Source organism: Callithrix jacchus, chromosome 10, assembly GCF_049354715.1.
Source record: "Callithrix jacchus isolate 240 chromosome 10, calJac240_pri, whole genome shotgun sequence".
Taxonomy (NCBI): Eukaryota; Metazoa; Chordata; class Mammalia; order Primates; family Cebidae; genus Callithrix; species Callithrix jacchus.
The window spans coordinates 65,326,645-65,349,442 of record NC_133511.1 but is presented as its reverse complement, the minus strand read 5'-3'; the positions used below and the strand labels follow the sequence as shown (position 1 = coordinate 65,349,442).

The window sequence follows — 22,798 nt, the reverse complement described above, 5'->3', positions numbered from 1 at the left end:
CCTTGAACTTTCTTCCTCAGATGCCTCCAACTAGTCGCTCTGCGAAACCGGCACTGAACGGGTGGTCGGCCGAGGGGAATCAGAGGAAAACAGCCTCCTCATTTTTGTGACCTTCCTATGACAGCTAGAATGCACCTAAAACACCTAACCTTTCATTACCAGCCCTGGCCTGGTTTTGGCTCAGTGGCATATCCATGACTTGGCATACAATTGAAGCCCACTGATAGGAAACCAAGCACAGGCACATACGTCTCATGGACGAGTCTGTGAAAAGACTACTTCACAGACACAACTCCCTTTTAGTGCCATTAAGGCCAAGGTTGTTTCTTTTATGTTGTTGTTTTTGTTTAACTCAAATTTTGTCAGTTGCTGAAGCCCAAGCTGAGCTTCTATAGCACTTGACGATTCTCTGAATTTTGGAAAAGAACACGAGTACCTAAAGTTCAAAATTGACCAGTGACACAGATCTGGGGGACCTGGGAGGAGGAGACCCTACAGACACTTCCAAGCACTGCCAGGAGATTCTTTTCACCTCTCTGACCTGCCCACCTTACTGTTCAGCATGTAGTCGGAATGACAGGGGAGGGAACAGCCAGTGGCAATGCTTCCTGGTGCTCCAGGGGCCTTGGCTGGCTGGACTCCCGGGCTACCCTCAGGAGGAGGCCTGCCACTCAGTCTTTGAAGCAGGATTCTTCCATCAAAAGAAGCCAAACCAAAGAATTCCTGGAACACTCAAGACCAAGGCAGATGAGAAGCCTCTAATTAATTTTGTGGCCTTTTTTTTGTTGGTTGGTTTTTTAAAAAAAAAAAGGTGGAAGGGAGAGAGAGAGAGAAGAGTAAAAGGAAAGTGCAGGGAAATTTACTCTTTCGCCTCAGCCAGTTTATTGTTCATCTCTTTGCTTTGCTCCTTGTCGTCAGGCTTGGTGGCACCGGGGCCCTCCGCGCTCTTCTTCTTGGCAGCCTGCCCTGGCGCTGCCTGCTTGTCTTTGGCCTTCCTCGTGGGCTTATGGCTTGCTGAGGTCTTTTTTGGTTTGGAACTCTGAACACTAGGTTTCTCCACCTGCACCGAGAGACAGACAGACCGAAAACACAGAAACACGAAAAGGGAGGGAGTGGGAGAGAATTTAGAGAGAAGGCAGGATTAATTAAGGAATAACGGTGATGACAGAGGTTGGCCCAGATGGAGGACGGTATATAAGGGGTTCCCAGGGACATTAGGGCATTCGGCTTCTCCCATGTGAACTCCCTGTTCCGCCGCTTTGGCAGCACTCGCTGGCCACGTGGGCTCCCTTGTCTTGCCAGCCTTCCCCCAACCACCCCAGGCAGTGGGCCGCACCACTGTTGGGGAATATTTCAGCCCCTCCCTGTAGGAAGTTACATCTCATCATGTTGGGACACAGGCATAGGATTTTTGCTTTAGTCAATGAAATGTGAGCAGTGACTTGGGTCACCTTCAGGCGGAAGATGTGAGAGTCAGGCTGTGCTGCCCAGCACTCTCTTTTCCTCTGCCACAGAGAGAGGCTGTTCCGCCATCCCAGATGAGGAGGCAACAAGAGGTAGAGTGGCAGCCAACCCACAGTGGACATTAATAAGAAATAAACCTTTGTAAGATGCAGAGTTTCTGGTGGTGGGTCACTGCAGCACCCGCTGGCTTCCCTGTTTCTGTCTCTAGGTTGGCTCACTCATATGGAGAAATGTCCTCACTGAGATGCTTCGGGCCAGGGCGTCTCCAGTCTCAGCTATGCCTTCCACTGCCAGCCCTCCGCTTCTCCTCTCTGCCTGGCTCCCCTACCATGTCCCCCATAGCAGCTGTTCCAAGCTCACTCCACTCTCCCCAGCCTCTGTTCTCTACCTCCGTTCCCCTCATCTGGAGAAGATGGCCTCGGCAGCTCTTTCTCAGGAAACTCTGGAGTCACTGAAAGGGACCCCTCAATAGGCCACCCCCCTCACTCATCTCTAGATTTCCCTCATTTTCCCTCCTTCGCCCCTATGTCCTCTTTTGTCCAATGCCGACCCCATGCCCCGGGTCCCACCCCATCTCTGGATGGACAGAGCTGATGCTGGGCCTTGCAGGCTGGATCATTCGCTTACTGAGGTGCAGTGGTTTTCAGTCACTCCTGACCTGTGAGGAAGGGAACCAATCGTCCTGGTTTGCCTGGAACTGAGAGGTTTCCTGGAACACAGAACTTTCAGTGCTAAAATGGAAGAATCCCAGGCAAACTGGGTCGGTTAGTTACCTTACCCATAAACTGGTCCTGGGCCAAATAGGAAACTCCACTTGAGTGTAAGACTTTAGGACAAAAGCAAAGAAAAGGCTAATTAGGTTCCAGAGCTATTTAGGTTCTCAGGCATTTTCTGCTATTATACAGAGGACAGCGGATATTTGTACAATTCCATGGGGCCTGGCATCAGAATATGCTAGGTTGCATGGCTTGTATGATTCCTGCTTCACCAGCTATATCTCCAACATGTTTCTCCCGCTCCTGAACTCCTATGTAAGGTGGAGGAATGTTACCTTAGGAAAATCCCTGAGTCCACTTTCACAGTCTGTTCATTTTGGTAACTATTGCTGGGGACACATCTTACAGCTGATGTGGCAGGTATGTTGTGACAGGCTGAGAAGGCATAGTGGATAGTGTTTAGCTCGAGAAGATGAGAGAGGGCAGGTGCTTTTCAGGGACTAGGGAAAGAAGAAAGTGTCCAGTGATTGGAGCTGAGGATGAGGCAGGGCAGGAGATGAGGATGAGGCAGGGCAGGATCTGGCACGAGGGGAACCGGGCATGGAAACCTGCAATACTGGGCCAATGCTTCTGGGGCCCAAACAACTCTGTTTTTATTTTATTTTATTTTGAGACAGAGTCTTGCTCTTGTTACTCAGGCTAGAGTGCAGTGGTGTGATCTTGGCTCACTGCAACCTCTACCTCCTGGGTTCAAGCGATTCTCCTGCCTCAGCCTTCCAAGTAGCTGGGATTACAGGCATGCGCACCATCATGCCTGGCTAATTTTTTGTATTTTTAGTAGAGGTGGGGTTTCACCATGTTGGCCAGGCTGGTCTTGAACTCCTGACCTCAGGTGATCCACCCACCTCAGGCTCTCAAAGTGCTGGGATTACAGGCGTGAGCCACCGCGCCCAGCAAGCACAGCTATTTTAAGACAAGGGGATTTAGGGCTTAGGTGAGATTTTCTGCCACTATTTATCTGGATTTCTCAAAATTGGAAGCTAGTTCCCTGGAAATCTGCCAACCTTTAAACTGTCTTTATTTTAGGTGATGTTTCTCTTTAATACTCCCTTTGAGTTTATCAAAGTTTCCCATTGAAGATGCCCCTGGGTCTCAGTATGCTTGAGAGGAAGCAGGGATTTTAAAGATGCCCATGGGGGCAGGGCCAGAGTTGAAAGCAGTCCACCCCATGCTCTGCTGCCGTTAACCCTTATGGTCCAGGCTGTGCTGATGGATTTCCACAAGGTCTGTCTTACCTTTGGGGGTTCCTTGAAGGGTTCACTGTAGAGGCTGCGTATTCTTCTGCGATCAATGACCTTATTGTCAGCTGCTGTTGGCTTGTTAGCCTCTCCCTTGAACTGGGCACTGTAGCTGGTCTCATGAACCATCTTATCATCTGGGGGCTTGTACTGGGGCTTGGCCTTTATTGGTTTCACAGGCTTGATGTCCGTCCATGCCCTGAATTCATTCCTGTTAGTCAAAGAAAGCATACGTGATATGAAACACCATCTTCCTGGAAGCAGTGCTCCTGACACAGGGCTGCAAACACAGCACGCTCTCCATCAGTGCTTGCAGCACTGAATGTGGCTGGAGGGTTAGCTTCACTCTTTCATAAGGAAGTGTGCAAGTTTCCCTTCTTGCAAAGTTGACCCAGGTTGGGTTGTGGCAATAGCAGCTGTGCCTTGGAGAAAGCTCAGGCGCTCAGCTCCACACAGTGTGACCATGAGCAGGCAATTCTAATCTTCAGGGCTCTTTTTCCCAATCTCATAAATGAGACAGAAAAAACCTAACCCATTCAATCATTCATGAAGTCAAAAAAATATTGAATGCCTGCTATGTGCAAAGCTAAAGAGTTGTGAAATTAAGTGAGACACTCTATTAGGCACACTGTCTGATATATTGTGGCATATCAGTGAATGCCAATTCCCTTCCCCCCTTTTTTATAATGAACAACTTTTGCTGCCCAGATTCCTTGAGGATATTCCCCCATTTGAATAGCAGAGGGCTTGCTTCTCGGACTGCCAGAATGTTAACAATCTTAATCACTTTAGATGAACATCCTCGTGAAATATCTAAACATTTGCAGATCGTAAGCAAGCAACACAGACTGAACATAATTTGGAGACATAACTGCGCCTTGTATTGGGCTCTGTGTAGGAGCATCTTCCTGTGCTCTTGGCTGTTGGTCCTTAACCTAAATGATCCTCATTTGCTGCTTTTTTGAGTCAGTGTGTCAGTTTTCTTGTTCTCTGCAACCTCCTCGTGGTTTCTCATCAGCTGTTTATGATCTGGTATGGGGCTGGAGAGTAGATGGCTGACAATGTTTAAAACAGAGTTTAAAAATGTAGCTGCTGACTGAGGCCGTGAGGGTCCATCCTGTTTGCTAAGTTCACGAGAGTCAGTGCATGAGCTCTGTGGCTTCTGGGGTCTTTATTGGGTCTATTCTCCTTTGGGGGCAAAAGAAGCTGCATCATGGGAAAGGAGGAATTAGGGCACGAATATTTGTGGAGTCAGACTTTTCCAAGCCCCTCTGTCTCCCTCATGGATGACTCCCTCCTTCAGGGCTCAGAGAGGAGTGCCATGAGCAAGGAGGCTGCAGGAGGCAGGAGAAAGAGCCTGGACTGCACCGGGGACACGCAGGCTCTCGTGCTAGCACTGCCTTGTTGCTAGCAGGTCTTTCCCTGCTCTGAGCATACGTTTTCTCATTTGTAAAATGAAAGAATTAGGCCAAACAAGGTCCTTATAATGTCTTTCTAGCTCTGAGGCTATCTCAGTTGATAAAGCTGATTTGGTAACTCTGGGCCACTTGCTGGTTATTTGACCTCCTGATCTCTGTATTTCTCTAAGGAAACCGGCTCGTATGTGAAGAGAGATCACTGGCTTTTAAGAGATGCTTCCCTGAGCTTCAGACTCTCCTTTCCAGTGCAGCCTAGGTCCCCGCCTAGATGCTCCATTGTTATGGTTCAAATGTTTGTCCCCTCTAAAGCTCATATTGAAACTTCATCCCCAGTGTGGCAGTATTGAGAGGCGGGGCCTTTAAGAGGTGACTGGATAATGAGGGCTTTGCCCTCATGAATGAATTAATCAATTCCTGGGTGAGTATATTAATAGGTAATTGATTAACGAGTTACTGTTGGAGTGGGACTGGTAGCTTTTATAAGAAGAGGAAGAGACTGGAGCTGGCACACTTGGCCCCCTCGCCATGTGACGCCCTGTGCTGCCTCAGGGCTCTGCAGAATCCCCACCAACAAAAAGGCCCTCACTGGATATGTCTCCTTGGCCTTGGACATTCTTGCCTTCAGAACTGTAAGAAATACATTTTATTTCTTATAAATTACCAAGTTTCCAATATTCTGTTATATGCAACAGAAAATGGAAAAAGACACCTACCAACAACTCAGACTTAATGTCTCTAGACCTAAACCATCTTGTTTTCCCTGCCAAATTGTTTCCTCCTCTTAGATTCCCTCATCATTCATCTTCACTCACTCATTCATTCATTCATTCATTCACAAAATATGTACTTGGTGCTTATGGTCTGTCTAACAAGATGCTGAGTGCTATGGAACCCATGCAAGTAGGAGAAGGCCCTGTGGGGACCTGCAGACAGTGTGGGTGGCTGGACTCATATTTAGTGGGGAAGGGCATAAGAGGATAGACAGACCATGGAGGCCCTTGCCAGCCACGTTAAGGGGACAGTCTCCACTGTAACAAAGAGTTGCCAAATGACTTCTAGCCAAGGATGAGTGAGGCCAGGTTAGTTTTTGGAAAGAGAATGTTGGCAGCAGTGTGAATGGTGGACAGAAGGGAAGAGTGGAGGCAAGAGGCCAGGCAGGAGACTGTGCAGTTAGGAAGAGGGGGAAGCAGGGGACAGAGGAGAGGGTGCTGGGTCTAGAGGGAGAATGGGCAGGACTTAGAAACTCATGAGTCGTGGGAGATAAGGTAGCGGGGAGTGTGGGGAGACTCCAGGACTCCAGCTGGGGCGGGTGGTAGTCCCTCACTGAGATGTGGAAATTGGGAGGAAATGAAAATGGGCTTTGGGAAGAAGCTGAGGCCCTCCTGATTCTGTTCACAGCACCCCACCCACCCCAGCAACAAGGCTGTTCTTGGATCCCTTCCTAACCCCTCATACTTACTTCTCCACCTTCTTTAGGTTCAATCTCCTTTCTGACCTGACTTCTGAACCATTTCAGCCCTACACACAGGCCCAGGGCTAGCCCCAAGGACATTTGGGGCTGTGGCCACCATTACCTGCTAGAGGCCACAGTCCCTCCCTCCTTCCCTCTATCCTTCAGAGCCAAAGCCTTGCCGGTTAGATGGGCTCCTGATATTTGGGCCTGGGCCTCCCAGGACCAAATCAGTAACAACCTGGCTTCTGAACATAGGATGGCAGAAACTTGGGTTCTCTGTCACACCCCTGCCCACTTCTAGAACCAGCACTGAGATAGGTGGACATGATTCCTCAGCACTGTTTCAGGGTCACTTCTTGCAGGCCAGCCTCTGCCACCTCCTGCGTCTCTGCAGTGGCCCCTGTGGGCTGGGGAGTGTTTCACCTGTGAGCACTATCAATGGGACATGTCTCTGTGGGAAAATTTGATAATCCCTGATCTTGAACAACTTTGGTACATCATCTTCACATGAGACCTTGATCATGAGTTTCAGAATAAGTTCATTGTAATTATGACAGATGGTTAGGTTTAAGCCCAAATTCCATTTCTTAAAAACTTCTTTGTCAAGGTGTGAAAATGAGCCAAATAATACAAAATGGAAAAAACAAGAAAAAATAAAAAAGAAAAGAGAAAAGAACTTTCTTTGTACTCTCCGTAAAACCTTCTCCAGTCACATGCAACAACTAATATTATGTCATAAAAAGAAAATTAGCTACCATTCGTTAATTGCCTTTTATAAGCCGGAGGGTTTTGTTTTATTTTGTATATTCTTTATAGTTCTTACAACAACTTTGAGAACAGGTACTATTATGCCCCTTTTATAAGGGAGGTAACCAAGTCTCAGAGAGATGAAGTGCCTTGCATAAGGCAATGCAACTGGCAAATAGCAGAGTTGGGGGTCTTAGCTCAGGTCAGTTGAGCTCCGCAGGCCACAGCCTTCCTGCTACACTTCGGCAATGTGCCAGAGCTGCAGTGTGCTCCACCTGCCCTCCCTGGAGGTGCCTGTGCAGGCCCTGGCCTGCTGCCTGCAATGTTGTAGAGGAGTTATATGACACAGACCGGGCTAGGTGACACCTGAGCTCCTCCAGCCCTGAGATGCTTTACTGAGAGCAATATGGGCCACACTCTTGCCTTGTCATCCCCAGTGCCTCTTGACAGGAGTTCATGGTCCTCTGTTACATGGTCTCCCCTTCTTGTGCAACCATATTTTTTATTGATCATTCATTCATCCATCCATCCATCCATCCATCCATCCATCCATCCATCCATCCATCCATTCGTCTATTCATTTGGCATCTGCCAAATACTAGCTGTGGTCATGGCAAGTGGCCCACAGGGATGTGTAAACCATGGAATGGATGAGGTGTCTAGAATTCAGGTATCTAGACTTGACCGTGTGTGATTCTAAGAAAAGACAGGATGGATCAAATGGGACAGGGCTCAGAGGGCACGAAGGAAAGGAATGCTTAACTCTGATAGAGAGTGAGGACTGAGGAAAGGAGTATTGAAGGATGTCGACAGATAAGCAGATGAAGGGAATTCAGGTACCAGTCTGAGTCTGTATGGCAGGTTCAGAGAGCAGGTGAACTGATCAGGGCAGCTACTCAGGGTGCAGGGTGGGGTCTTGGAGGCTGTGCAAGGTGCCCAAACTGGATAGGAGCTAGGGCTATGTGGCAGAGAGCCTGGATGCCATGTGTGGAAGCATGCACTGTGTCTGGGAAGACGCTGAAAGTTTCTGAGCAAGGGAGCACTGTTTCTCCATTGATGGTGCTCTCCTCATACCAGCTTGCCCTGATTCTAGCTATTCTTTAAGGCCCAGCTCAGGGTTCTTCTCTTCCAGCAACCTCTCCTGGATTACTCAACCCAAAATTTCCCATCTCTCGGCTCCTGGCCCATTTACTTTACTAGCTATCTTTGTGGTTACCAGGCAGTTTCATGCCATTCTTCAATTCTATCATGTGCATTTTGTCTCTCTTAAGGGATAAGATAATATAAAATGTATGACAGAATCCTACTCTTGAGTCCAGTCTCATATGCATGCTGCAAAGGGATATGCTATGTTGGACTGCAGGTTAGGGTTGAGAGGGGCTAGGACTGCAATCCCTGCCTATCCCCCACACCCTAGGCTGCCACCCAGGGCCACACTCCATATCTTCTTTCCATTCTTCACAGGATTTAAGGGCTTAACATTCAGTGGGCAGCTAATGGAAGTAGCTATTGTTAAATTTATTTCTGGTCAGCCGATGCCACCTCCTCCTGAGTCCTTCCTTCCCTGCCCTACATGGGGCAGACACTTGCTTCTTGGTGGCATGGGAATGCCTGCCTCCAAAGCTCACACCTGGGAGTGGATATGTAACCCAAGCTTGTCTTGATGTCCTTCAAGCTCATGGCCACTTTGGCTCCTGGAAGTAATCACAAAAAGCCCTTCCCTTCATCAGCCTGAAGGTACACCACAGTGAGGCTCTGGGCACACTGGGAGGGTCCCATATCCATGCGTTTCTACCCTGACATTTCAGAGATGCTCCTCATGCCACAGCTTCTCTAGTATTGTGATATGTAGAAGTCACAGGGACAGGGTGCTCTTCAACTGCATCACCAAAGGCCTGCTGTCCCATCCACAACAGAGCCTCTGGTGGACCCTGCTATTGGAGCCTTGATGCATGACCTATCTCATACACAATCCTCCAGGGGCAGAAGCAGGTCTGGGACTATGATATTCCCCAGTGGGTGGGTGAACGGCAGATGAGTGGGCTCAGTCAATATATTCAGATCTGGGTTTAAATGACTCCTTGAGGGCTTAATTGTGCTGGGAAAATTTATAGAGAGAAGGCTGGGCCAGCCCTTAACCCCCCTACTAAGGGATGGCAGAGCCAGGCCCAGTTTGAGCCATCTCATGGAGACTTAGTGGGCAAGATTTTGGGGGGCTGCTCCTCCAGAACCTTTGAACAGCTGTATGGTCATGTTCAGAGCAGCTGCCTAAGCAGGACTTTGGGATCTTGCTGATGAGGTGAAGTTTTCAGAGGAGTCAACAAACACTCTACCTTCAAATCCTCCTGTTTGATCTCTGTTCCTTCTCTGACCTGCATCTCTCTGTAGCATGCACCATACTATATTTTACCTCACGCTACCTAAGTAGATGACTTTCTTTCCTCCCAGGCTGTGCCATCCTTGAGAGTAAAGACTTTCCTTTTGCATCCACGTAATTATCATCATATCTAGGACAGGGATGTGGAATGCAGCTCCCAGCTCCCTGGGGCTGCTCCAGCCAGGGAGGGGGTGTAAAGTTGCTATGCAAGCATCTCATGGCATCCATATGCTGTCCTACAATATGCCCACAAGTTCTTTGATACTTTTACCTTATAGAGAGCTTGATTCCCTCCTCTTCAGTGTGGTTGGACTTTGAGACTCACTTCTAACAAACAGAAGATGGTGGGAGTGGTGGTGCATAACTTCTGGGAGTGGATCATTAAAGGCATTGCAGCCTCCTCCTTGTACTCTCTCGGGGGACAGCAAGCTACCTTGCCATGAGGACATTCAAGTAGCCCTGTGGAGAGGCCAGTGTCAGGAGGAACTGAGGCTTCCCACTAAAAGCCATGGAAGTAAGAAATCTTAGAAGTGGATCCAAGACCCAGACAACCCTTCACATGATTTCCTGGGAGACCCTGAGCTAGAACCATCCAGCTAAGCCATTCTTGGATTACTAACCTTCAGAAACTTTATGAGATAAAAAATATTTATCGCTTTATGTGGCTAAATTTTGGAGTAATTTGTTACAAGCAACAAATTCTAATACGAACCCCAATCAGAAAATTTTCTCTTCTCATTGAAAAGGGTTTAAAACACTTGTGTCACCTCAGCAAGGCAGAAAATACTGGTGTAAGCAGAGCACAGAAGTTTAAGTTTCCAGCAGAGCGGCAGCATTACCTTCATGGAGAGAAGTCATGCTCTGTCCTAAGAAACAGAGTGAATGGTTTTAGCCTTCTTTAAAAGGTAGCAAAGCCTCCAATGCTGCAAAGCTGGTAAAAATGCACCTGCCTTGGATCCAGGTCATAAGCAGAAAAAAGAAACACAGACCAGCACAGAAAAAATGATGTCTCAGAGCACAAAGCACATGCAAAGCTCTCGGAAGTGCAGACAGAGGTTAACAGGGTGAGAGGAAGCATGGAACCTGGGCCAGATGACAGTGATGATGAGTTACTAGAAAGAGAACTGGCTCTGGGGTGAGATACATCCATCCTAGCTCTAACCCATGGGTCAGGTCATGCCTGCTCTGAACATTGGTGAACTCATTTGTAAAGGATTTACATACTGCCTACTAATAGGATTGATGTGGGGTTAAGTAAGAAAGAATGCAAACCAGTTCTTTAGTTGAAGAGGACCTGGATATTTGTACCAGAATTACAAATCCTATGGTAGATAAGTGCATAATAAATGTATTCGGCTTTCATTACAGAGTCGTTTAGTCAAGAAAAAGTATTGCATTTCTTCTGTGCTCCAGGCATGAAGCTAGAAATGCAGTGTGGACAGATAGATGAAGCTTCTTGCCTCCATGGACCTTGTTGCCAGGTGGGGAGAGATCAACAAGTACACAGATAACCAAATATCCATGATAGCTATTTTTAGAATCCTGAACGCTGCAGTCAACGTTCTGGTGCCCGGACTGGGTAAAATTTTGGCAGCCGCTTCCAGCACCAGGCTTATTTCTGGGCACATTTCAAGTTAGACTTGAACAAAGTGGCATTCAATGAATTTCTGATTAATTGAATCTCCAGTAGTGAGCACCCACTATAAACAGATGTTCCCTTTTTAAGGCCTTGCTCCACTTAAGTCTTGCCCACAGTCATTCTAGGGGAGATACTGAAAGAGCAATTATAGAGGCAGAGCCTGCAGAGAGCCTGTCAATGAAGGGGGCCAGGCCCCATAAGAGGGAGGGAGGGAGGGGGCCAGGCAACAGGAGTGCGCAGGAAGGGTTTGGCCCTGGAAGGTGCTGTAAAAGAACAGAGGGGAGGCTGTGCTTTGGTTGCTAATTTGCAAAACGCTGACATTTCCAGGAAACAAGGAAATATAAGTATGCAAGGAACAAGTTTAACTGCTCTGAAGAACATCTATATGTATTAGTTGGTATAAATCACTTCGATAAAAGTAGCGACTTAGAATAATGGATTACTGCCAACTATGATCATATAAAAATTCAATTTCTCTGTTTATGAGGGAAGAGGAACTTATTTTTTAGGTATCTAAGTATTTATTATTTATTATGTGTCTAAATCCTGGGAACATAAAATTCTTTCCCAATCTCCTTCATAAATTTTTTTTTTACTTTCCTCGACTGCTTGATGAAGGAAGAAGAGGGTGCTTTCTAGTCTTAATGGTCTAAAATCTTCCTACAGATTTTTGTAGGCAATTTATGTCATCGTGGAAACATGTCAAGTCTCTGTTCGAAAATCTTGTCTCCATTTGTTACCGTGAAGTGTTCCTGAAGAAGGAAAGCCACCTCCTTTGTGCACTCTGATGGAGGCAGTCGCTGAATGCTGTCACTTGCCGAGCTATTGTCAGGAGGTGGTTAAAGGAAGTAGGATCCATAAATTAAAAAGAAAGAACAACCTTGGGCCTAGAGAGTTGCAAGCGGTGTAGAGAGCTTCTGTCTCCTTCTAGAAGGTAGTTGAAGATTGCTTTCTCCTGGCCAGAAATGACTGGGCACATGCCTGTGTGTATATGCTTGCATGCAGCTCCCAGTTCCTTTTGTGTGAAAGGGAGAAAGAAGTATTGCATAGAGAATGCCAGTATTCTAAATATTTAGGATCATTTTTCTCATCCATTAATATCCAGTACGTGCATATACACCATGGATGATGATTTTAGAAAATGAGGAAAGCACATAGTTGGACAAAACATGGTCAAGTATATAAAGAAAAGTTTGAAGCTAATCTGAGTAGATAATTAATAGAAAAGAATGCTCCGTCTCTCTTATGTAGAAAGATTTGCATGGGTGACATCTGGCAATGACAGATGTTGAGGTTTGGGCCCCCACACTAGGTAAATGGCTCATTCTGCATGTAGTTGCCATCTAAGTCTGGTTGTGGGTGGCCTGTAGCTTAGAGGCCCCTGGGCATCTGGGAAACTGTGTCTCTCATCAAAGAAAGTCCACAAGCACAGTGTGTATAAAACTGTGAGGATGGATAGTTAAAAATTAAAACTGCTCAAACTAGGCTGGGTGCGGTGGCTCATGCCTATAATCCCAGCACTTTGGGAGGCCAAGGCGGGTAGATCTCTTGAGGCCAGGAATTCGAGACCAGCCTGACCAATGTGGTAAAACCCCCTCTCTACTAAAATACAAAAATTAGCCGGGTGTGGTGGTGCATGCCTGTAATCCCAGCTACTCAGGGGGCTGAGACAGAAGAATAGCTTGAACACAGGAGGCGCAGGTTGCAGTGAGCCGAGATCGCGCCACTGCACCGCAGCCTGGGCAAAAGAGCAAAACTCTGTCTCAAAACAAACAAATAAATAAATAAACCCCCAAAACTCAAACTGATTCTACACAAATTAATTTTAATTGCAGTATTTACCAGAAACTATAGGAAGAAAACTGGTGCAAAATAAGAACTACAGTTGACAGAGGTGGTGGATGAGTCAGGGAGTGTGAAGATTAAGACAAGTACACTACAAGGATACCTCAAGCAGAAAAACGAAGAGATAGATGAAAGGTTATATGGTTTTAAGAAAACAGTTTCCTCGTAATTATTTCCCCATCACTGTCAGGGTTTATCAGTCCTAGGAATGCTGGTGTGGTTGTGCCACAAGGCCATAGAGTTATCAGTCAAGATTGAGAAGAGAAGGCTACACTTGTTTAGTGAGCTGGGTCCCCAACGATCTGTGTCCATCCCTGCAGAAAGATGGCTCTCTAGACTGGAAATGGAAACGTTGAAGGGAGATAAGCCCTGAAAGGTGGGTGGGAATGCCACTCCTTCGGGGGTAAACCTAGAGTGCTGAGAGTATACTCTGTAAAAACTGCCAAGGACCCGGTACACATCTAGTGAAGCACTCAATCAACCTAAGTTTTGTCTGGGTGTGTGTGTGTGTGAACAAAGTATGCCGGGCACAGTGGCTCACGCCTGTAATCCCAGCACTTTGCGAGGCCAAGGTAGGAGGATTGCTTGACCAACACGGTGAAATCCTGTCTCTACTAAAAATACAAAAATTAGGCAGGTGTGGTGGCAGGCACCTGTAATCCCAGGTACTTGGGAGGCTGAGGCAGGAGAGTTGCTTGAAGCTGGGAGGTAGAGGTTGCAGTGAGCTGAGATGGCACCACTACACTCCAGCCTGGGTGACAGAGTGAAACTATCTCAAAAAAAAAATAATAATGGACTCTTATTCCTGAGTACAGGGGGAATCCCTCTCACCTGCTTCCTTAGATGACTCTGGAAGCTTCCCCACACCACCAGGCACTGAGACAAAACTCCCTGTCAGCCGAGACCGGCAGACCTCCATCTGGTCCCTGCCCTGGCCAGAGGCCCCCCTACATCGACCTCCTGTCAATGCCCTGGTGGAGCCGATGGGTGCCCTGGGAGTCCTGTGCTTCCTGATCCAATGGTGCCAAACCCTTCATCTTCCCCAGAAGCAGAGCATACCCCTGGGACCCCTCGGCAACTGCCCGCTCCATGAGGTTTCTCTGTTTCTGAGGCCTCCCTGACCACAGCTCTGACTCCTGCCCCATATGGGACTAACCCATCTGAGGGGGAGGGGGCAGGAGAAAAGATATAGAAATGGAGGAGGGGAGGCTGCTCTGGCGAAGTCTTCAGGGCTTTTGGGGGTCCAGGCCTGGGGCCAAGAAGTGTGTGTGAGTGCATGTGTGAGGAGTGTGAGTATGCCTGTGAGTGAGGCATGCGTTGTTAGTGTGTGTCTTTCCTAGGACCCACCATACCCTGTGTATGTATGCATGTTTTTGTAAAAAAGAAAAAAAAATGGAAAAAAGTATGAATAAGTGTTTTATTTGCTTTAAAAAAATTGACTTCAGAAGAAATAGAAAATCTGAATAAAGCTCTATAAGGTACAGACATTGAATTCATAGTTTTCAACTTTTTTAAAAAAAATGTGTCCGTATCTTTAAAATTATTTATGTATTTATTTAACTTTTAAGTTCAGGGGTACGTGTACAGGTTTGTTACATAGGTAAACTTTTGTCATGGGGGTTTGTTGTACAGATTAGCTCATCACCTAGATAATAAATCTAGTACCCAGTTACTTTTCCTGATCCTCTCCCTCTTCCCACCTTCCACCTACTGATATGCCCCTTCCATGTGTTCATGTGTTCTCATAATTTAGCTTCCACTTATAAGTGAGAATGTGCAGTATTTGGTTTTCTGTTCCTACATTAGTTTGCTAAGGATAATGGCCTCCCGCTCCATCCATGCCTCTGCAAAGGACATAAAAAAAGAAATATGCACCACATGTTCTTTATCCAGTCTATCAGTCATGGACATTTAGGTTGGTTCCATGTCTTTGGTACTGTGATCAGTGCTACAGTGAGCATATACGTGCGTGTGTCTTTATAAATAACAGAACAGTTTACATTCCTTTGGGTATATACCGAGTAATGGAATTGCTGGGTTGAATGGTATTTCTGTCTTTAGGTCTTTGAGGAATGTCTTCCACAATGCTTGAACTAATTTACATTCACACCAGCAGTGTATAAGCATTCCTTTTCTCCACAACGTTGCCAGCATCTACTATTTTTTGGCTTTTTAATAATTGCCATTCTGACTGCCATGAGATGGTATCTCATTGTGGTTTTGCTTTGCATTTCTCTAAGTAACTTAAAATCTTTACATAAAGGAAGTCTGACCCCGATGACTTCACTGGTGAATTCTATCAAACATTAAGGAAAAAATAAATACCAATCCTAACAACTTCTTTTTTAAGAGAAAAAGAGGCTGGACGTAGTGGCTTAAGCATGTAATCCCAGCACTCTGGGAGGCCAAGGTGGGTGGATCATTTGAGCCCAGGAGTTTGAGACCAGCCTCACCAACGTGGCGAAATCCCATCTCTGCAAATATATATATAAATTAGCTGGGTGTGGTGGTGCATGCCTGTAGACCCAGCTACTTGGGAGGCTGAAGTGGGATGATGGCTTGAACCCAGGAAGTGGAGGTTGCAGTGAGCAGAGATGGTGCCACTGCACTCCAGCCTGTGTGACAGAGCAACATCCTGACTCAAGAGAGAAAAAAATAAAACAGAGGAAAAGAAAATGCTTCCCAACTCATTTTAAGAGGACAGCATTTCCTTGACACCCTGATACCAAGTCAGTCAAAGACATCGCAAGAAAAAAAATCTACAGGCCAATATTCCTCATGAATACAGATGCGAAAACTAACAGAACATCAGCAAATCAAATCCAGTAACATAAACAGACTTAAACACCATGACCAAGTAAAGGTTATCCCAAGAGTACAAGGTCAGTTTAACATTCCAAATCAATTAGGATAATAGATCATGTATTAACAGAATAAAGAACAGAAACCATATGATATCTCGATATGCATAGAAAAAGCATGTGACAAATCTAACACCCTTTCATTATAAAAAGAAAGCTTGCTGGGCATGGTGGCTCACTCTTGTAATTCCAGCATGTTAGAAGACCAAGGCAAGCAGATCACTTGAGGCCAGGAGTTCAAGACCAAACTGGCCAACATGATGAAACCTTGTCTTTACTTGAAAAAAAAAAAAAGAAAGAAAGAAAAAGAAATTTTAATCAATCTAGAAATAGAGGGGAACTTCCTCAACTTACCAGAGGGTATCTACAAAAAACCTACAACTAACATAATACTCAATGGTGAAAGACCAAATGCTTTTCCCCTAAGATCAGGAACAAAGCAAGGATGTCGACTCTCAACACTTCTATTCAACATTGTATTGAAGGTCATAGTTAATATAACAAAATAAGAAAGAAATTAAAGGCATACAGATTAGGAAAGAAGATACAAAACTGCCATTATTTGCATATAACATAATCTTGCATTTAGAAAACATTCAGGTATTGGCTAGGTAATCCCAGCACTTTGGGAGGCCAAGGTGAGTGGATCATTTGAAGTCAGGAGTTCGAGACCAGCCTGACCAACACGGTGAAACCCTGTCTCTACTAAAAATACAAAAATTAGCCAGGTGTTGTGGTGGACACCTGTAATCCTGTCTACTCAGGAGGCTAAGGCAGGAGAATCACTTGAATCCAGGAGGTAGAGGTTGCAGTGATCCGAGATCAGGTCACTGCACACCAGCCTGCGTGACAGAGTGAGACTCCATCTCAAAACAACAATGACAACAGCAACAACAACTCAAGAATCGAAACAAAAGCTACTAGAAAAAAATGATTGAGTTTAGCAAGATTTCTGGATGCTAGATCAATACACAAAAATTAATTTGTATGTCTATATACTAGTGACAGACAATGGGAAAATAAAATTTTTAAAAGTTCATTCACAATAATATCAACAAGAATAAAATATTTAGGAATAAGTTTTAAATTTTTTTTATTTTTAAATTTTCTTTTCTTATTTAAAATTAGGTCTCATGAGATAAAAAATTTTTAAATTTATTTTTTAATTTTAAAAGACAAGGTCTCACTCTGTCAGCCAGGCTGGAGTGCAGTGGTGTGATCATGGCTCATTGCAGCCTCAAACTCCTGGGCTCAAGCAATCCTCTCAACTTGGCCTCCCAAAGTTCTGAGATTACATGTATGAGCCACTATACTCAGCCAGTAATTAATGTAACAAAAGAAGTACAATGCCTATATACTGAAAACTATGTAATGCTGCTGAGAGAGATTGAAGAAATATTATAAATGGAGAGATACACCATATTCATAAACTGGAAGATTCAACATTGCTAAGATGGCAACTCTCTAGAAATTGATCTATAAATTCAAAGCAACTAATATCAAAATCCCAGCAAGACTCTGTAGAAAATGACAAGCTGTTCTGAAAATTTATCGGGAAATGCAAAAGATCTAGAATTGCCAAAACAATTTTGAGAAAGAGAAACAAAGTCTGAGGATTAGACTACCCGATTTCATAACTTATAATGCTACTGTCATCAGTCAGTGTGTTACTCACATAAGAATAGACACATAGATCTATGAACAGAATAGAGTGTTCAGAAATAGATCTTTGCATACAGAAGTGTGCTAAAGCTGGCTCACACTGGTTTATAGCAATAATTGTTAAATTTTCAGGAGTTTGATGAACTGATTGTTAAACTATTGGTAACTTGAAAGCAGCCATGTGAGAGTATTCATATAAGGAATCTGGCTAACACGACAAATAAGACAAATAAGGCCCTTCTTTTTTTCCAAATAGTGGGAAAAAGTTATTAAACATTTATCATCATACCACTGGCTCACATATATGGTCAATTTATTTTTGACAAATGTACTGAAGTAATTCAGTGGGGGAAAGGACAAACTTTTCAACAAACAGTGCTGGGAAAACAGGACATCCACACACAAAGAAAATGTACCTCAGCTGTTACTTTATACCATACACAAAAATTAGTTAAAAATGGACTATAGACCCAAACAGAAACCCTAAACCCATAAAACTAGAAGAAAACACAGGAGAAGATTTTTGTGGCTTTGGGGTATGCAGAGATTTCTCAGACATGACACAAAACCCCAAAACAATAAAAGAAAAAACATGATAAATTCTGAACATTTTTACTCTTCAAAAGATATCATTAAGACAATGAAGGCTAGGCACGGTGGCTCATGCCTGTAATCCCAGCACTTTGGGAGGCCAAGGCCGGCAGAACACTTTAGGTCAGGAGTTCGAAACCAGCCTGGTCAACATGCTGAAACCCTGTCTCTACTAAAAATACAAAACAATTAACCAGGCGTGGTGGCGAGCACCTATACTCCCAGTTACTTGAGAGGCTGAGGCAGGAGAACTGCTTGAACCCAGGAAGTGGAGGTTGGAGTGAGCCAAGATCGCACCACTGCACTCCAGCCTGGGCAACAGAGCAAGACTCCCGTCTCAAAAAAAAAAAGACAATGAAAAGACAAGTTATAGTCTGAGAGAAAATATTTGCAAAACATATATCTGGTAAAGGATTTCCATTCATACTATATAAAGATCTTTTAAAACTCATAAGAAGACAAATGACCCAATTTTAAAACAGAAAAAATGTCAATAGACACTTCACTAAAGAAGGTATATAAATGGTAAATAAGCATGCCCAACATGCTTATTTGCCCAACATTATTAATAACTAGGAAAATACAAATTAAAACCACAGTGAGATACCACTACAAATCCACTAAAGTGGTTGAAATAAAGACACTGACAGTCTTAAACATTGCCAAGGGTGTGGAACCAGTGGATCTGTCGTTGTTGATGGGAATGTAAAATGGTACAGCTATTTTGGAAAAAAATTTTTAAGTTAACCATACGCTTACCATGTGGCCTGGCAATTCTACTACTAAATACCAAAGAGAAATAAAAGCACACATTTGCACATAGCTGGTACATGAATGTTAACAACAGCATTATTCATGGTAGCAGAAAGTGGAAACAGCCTAAATGTCCATCAACTAATGAATAAGCAAAATGAGTATATTCGTATAATGGAATACTACTTAGCAACAAAAAGAAATGAACCAACATGGATGACTCTTAAAAAGCATGCTAAATGAAAGAAGGCTAACAGAATATGCCGCATATTGTATGATTCCATTTATATGAAAATTCTAGAACAGGCAAACTGTAGAAACAGAAAGATCAGTGGTTGCCGAGGCCTGTGAGTGAGAGGGAGGATACTAAAACTGTCTTTCAGAGACGATTGCTCCAATGTGTAATTTTACTAAATCTCATGAAAATGTACACTTAAAAGGGGCACATTTTATGTTATATAAATGGTACCTCAATAAAGCTGTTTAAAAATCCAGCTGGAACGTCTCCTTTCTTACACCCCTCCCTTTGCAAGGAGGTGCTCCCTGCCTCCTCTGATCCCACCTTCTTTGTGTGACTTCTTATGCTGTGTATTCTTCGTTACTTGTTTCCAAGCCCATCTGTGGGGCCTGGGAGGGCAGAGGCGACATCTGACCCATCTCTGTTTCCCTGGTGCCTCTTCTGGATTCTGGCATGTTTCAGCATGCACTCAAATCAGTGTTGCTGAGACAATGAATAAACACCTTTGTCTTTACTTTTTTTTTTTTGAGACAAGTCTCACTCTGTTGCCCAGGCTGGAGTGCAGTGGGGCTAGCTTGGCTCACTGCGACCTCTGCCTCCTGGGTTCAAGCAATTCTCCTGCCTCAGCCTCCCAAGTGAGATTACAGGTGTGTGCCACCAGGCCCAACAAATTTTTGTATTTTTAGTAGAGATGGGGTTTCACCATGTTGGCCAGGCTGGTCTCGAACTCCTGATCTCAAATGATCTGCCTGCCTTGGCCTCTCAAAGTGCTGGGATTACAGGCATGAGCCACTGTGCCCAGCCAACTTTTTTAATTGTAAAAGTGACATACAATAATTACAGTTAGTGGTCCGTTTTCCTTTTTCTTATTAATTTGCAAGAATTCTCCATATTAGGGATAAAAATAAAATAATTATTTGCAACTCTGCTTCCCAGTTTGTCTTTTCCTTTGTATCTCTATATAAACTTTCTATTTGTATGTGACCTAATCTATCTTTTTCTTTATCATGTCTGCTCTTGAAGTTATGCTCTAAAAGTGCTTCCCTAATCCATGGTCACATAAATATTCATCTATAATTTCTTCTTTGCACATTTATGCATTTAATCTACATTTAGGTCTATAAGACATTGGGAAGTATTACTATATTTTCATGTAGTCTGGCAAAGTGGAAGAAGAGTAACTTCATCCACTATTGACAGGGATGTGGGGAAGTATAGCCTGTTCCAATACGGCACGACACTGCTCTGGAGCGTGTATTGTCTGCACGCCAGGGCCCTGCAAAGTGTCTGGTACATTGTGGGTGCTCAGGTACACCATGGCTATTTGTTGAATATGGGAATTAGTGAATGAAGCCCTTAACACTGCTATTCCTTGACCCAGAAATGTTAAAGGCTTCATTCATTAATTCATATACTCAACACATATTAGTGACATCACATATTCAACCATTAGTAAATATTAGTAATAAGTGGACTAGAAAGCATTTTTTCACAATGTCTTACAAGCTCTTGATGACCATCCTGTGGAGGATGCACATTACTCCTTTGTTTGGAACTATGAATGAATTCTGACAGCCTGGGATATGCCTAAATCTCAGACATTAGTAAATAACATCAAGTGTAAAATATGAATGAGGTGACCCCCATGATGAAAGTCACATGAAATACCATTTTTGTTGCATTTTGTGCTACTTCTGATTCGTATTGCTACTGATTCCCTGGAAGTGATGCCCATGAAGCCCAGCTGCCCTCACTGAGACCCTTGGCTGCCCACACTGTCTCAACTGCAGGGGCCAGAACTCTGGGTCAGGGACGTGCCGCCAGCTGGGCCAGCAGCAGATGGGAGGTCTGGTGAGTGAATCATGGACTTCAGTTACCCAGGCCCAACTAACTTTCCCTGGCTTCATATCTTCCTTTCTTTTTCACATTGTAATTTTACTTTCGGCAAGTTTGTCAGCAACCTGCTAACTCAAAGAGAAGTAATAGACATTCTCAGACATGTCAGTGTCTGAGAAAATGTGAGACTTGTTTTTCAGGCCATGAAATCCAGAGAGGCTTCCTCAAAAATGGCATGTGGAATTTCATCATGAAGCTGCAGCACAAAACTTGCCTGGGCCAGCACCCAGGGTGACAGCGATGTGCTGTGGCTGGCACCTCAGAGGCCGATTGCTCAGGGCAGCTGCATGACTTCCTTAATTCCTCTCCATGCCAGAGGGGTGGGTGGCACTTACATGCACTTGCTCTCTCACCTTCAGCACAGCCCATTAAGGCTGGAGGCCCCCTGGGTCCCAGAGAGGTTCAAGGTCTTCCCTGAAGTGTCATGGCCAATCAGGGCCTGACTAGAACCCAGGCCCAGCCAACTCCGTATCTCAAGCTCCACGAGCTGCTCTGCAGATGCCGGAAACATGTTCATTAGTCTGTGTCTGCATGACCTGCCCCTGCCTTGAATTTTTTGTTTCCATTTTCTACCAGAGATGCAACGCAAATATAGGCCAAAAAAAAGGAGTAGAAAGAAAGAGGCTAAGGACACAAGTCAGTGTAATGCATGGACCCATCAGGGGAGTGGCCATGTTCTTTCAAAAGGCATGGTCACCCACACAACACGTCCCTGCCTGGCGCCAGGCTCACATTCCAATGGAAAACGCATGCCTACTGAACACACACCTTGCACATAGCAGGTGCTCAGCCTATGCTGGAAGCATTGTTTCATGCTGCTGGGCCTCTGCTGGCAATTCTGTTTAACAGGCCTTGAGGATGCGTCCCAGAGTAACACAAAGATGTGAACTGGCCTCTATCAATGTTCAGCTGAGTGGAGCAGTAAATCTCACTCAACACAAAGAAAACAAAAGCGCACACCAGGGCCTGGGGAGAGCAGGTGCTCTGGGAGTTCAAGAGCCTCGCTGAGGAATCACAGGGCAGTTTTAGAAGAGGAGGGATTTCCAGGCAGGGAAGGGGAGGCACTGACATTTCTGTAATCCTTCCCTCCCAGCATTCATAGGAAGATCATCCCACAAACTTATTAACACAGCCACAGCGCTTGGAGTTGTCTTAAGAGGCATTTTCCAGGCAGCCTGGGATGGCAGGGCTGAGCCTGTCATGTCATGTGCATTCAGCTGGGCAAACAAAGCCCTTGAAAACACCTGGTCTTTGGGGGAAGCAATTAATATTTCAAAGCAAGCCTCCTTCGCATCAGCACCCTGCATTCTTTATCTGTCAGCTGTGCAGGTCGTCAGGCTGGCATCCTGCAACTGAGGGGGAGAGAAGAGAAGAGGGTGTTGGGGCCTCCAGTGTGCCAGATGCTGCACGGACATGCTCTCAATCCCCACACAATGCCGCCAGGCAGGGACTGTCCCCCATTCTAATGAGAAAACCAAAGCCCCTAGAGAGGTGAGTGGTTTGCTCAAGGGCACGCAGCTAACAAACAGGAGGACCAGAACTCAGATTCAAGAGTGAACCATTTAGTACAGATCTGACACTTTCCTATCCTACAGTGATTGGTACAGAAGACCACAAAAAAACAAACAGATAAAAAAAGAACTCCACAAATTTTTTCTCTTACTTAAATATCAAAATAAAATTTGGTACCAATCACATGCACAGATTACACTAGCAGAAGGGAGGAACACTTCTGCCATGGTTGAAAATTGGCTTGGCCTGATTAAAAGACCGCTGCTAATTCCATATCTGGAGAATCAAGGCCAGACTCCCCAGCCAGACCACGGTTCCAGTCCAGCAC

The 22,798-nt window shown here is 44.9% G+C and overlaps 1 protein-coding gene across 1 annotated transcript in view; it reads right to left on the bottom strand.

Moving 5' to 3' along the window:
• MAP6 (microtubule associated protein 6) overlaps nt 1–22,798 on the bottom strand; it is an 81,768-nt gene that overhangs the window by 18,077 nt on the left and 40,893 nt on the right. Inside the window, exons 2-3 of the mRNA XM_009007417.4 lie at nt 3,476–3,689; nt 864–1,060 (exon numbers count right to left, since the gene is read on the bottom strand). Of these exons, the coding sequence (XP_009005665.1) occupies nt 864–1,060; nt 3,476–3,689 (411 nt within the window). The remainder of the gene's footprint in view (nt 1–863; nt 1,061–3,475; nt 3,690–22,798) is intronic.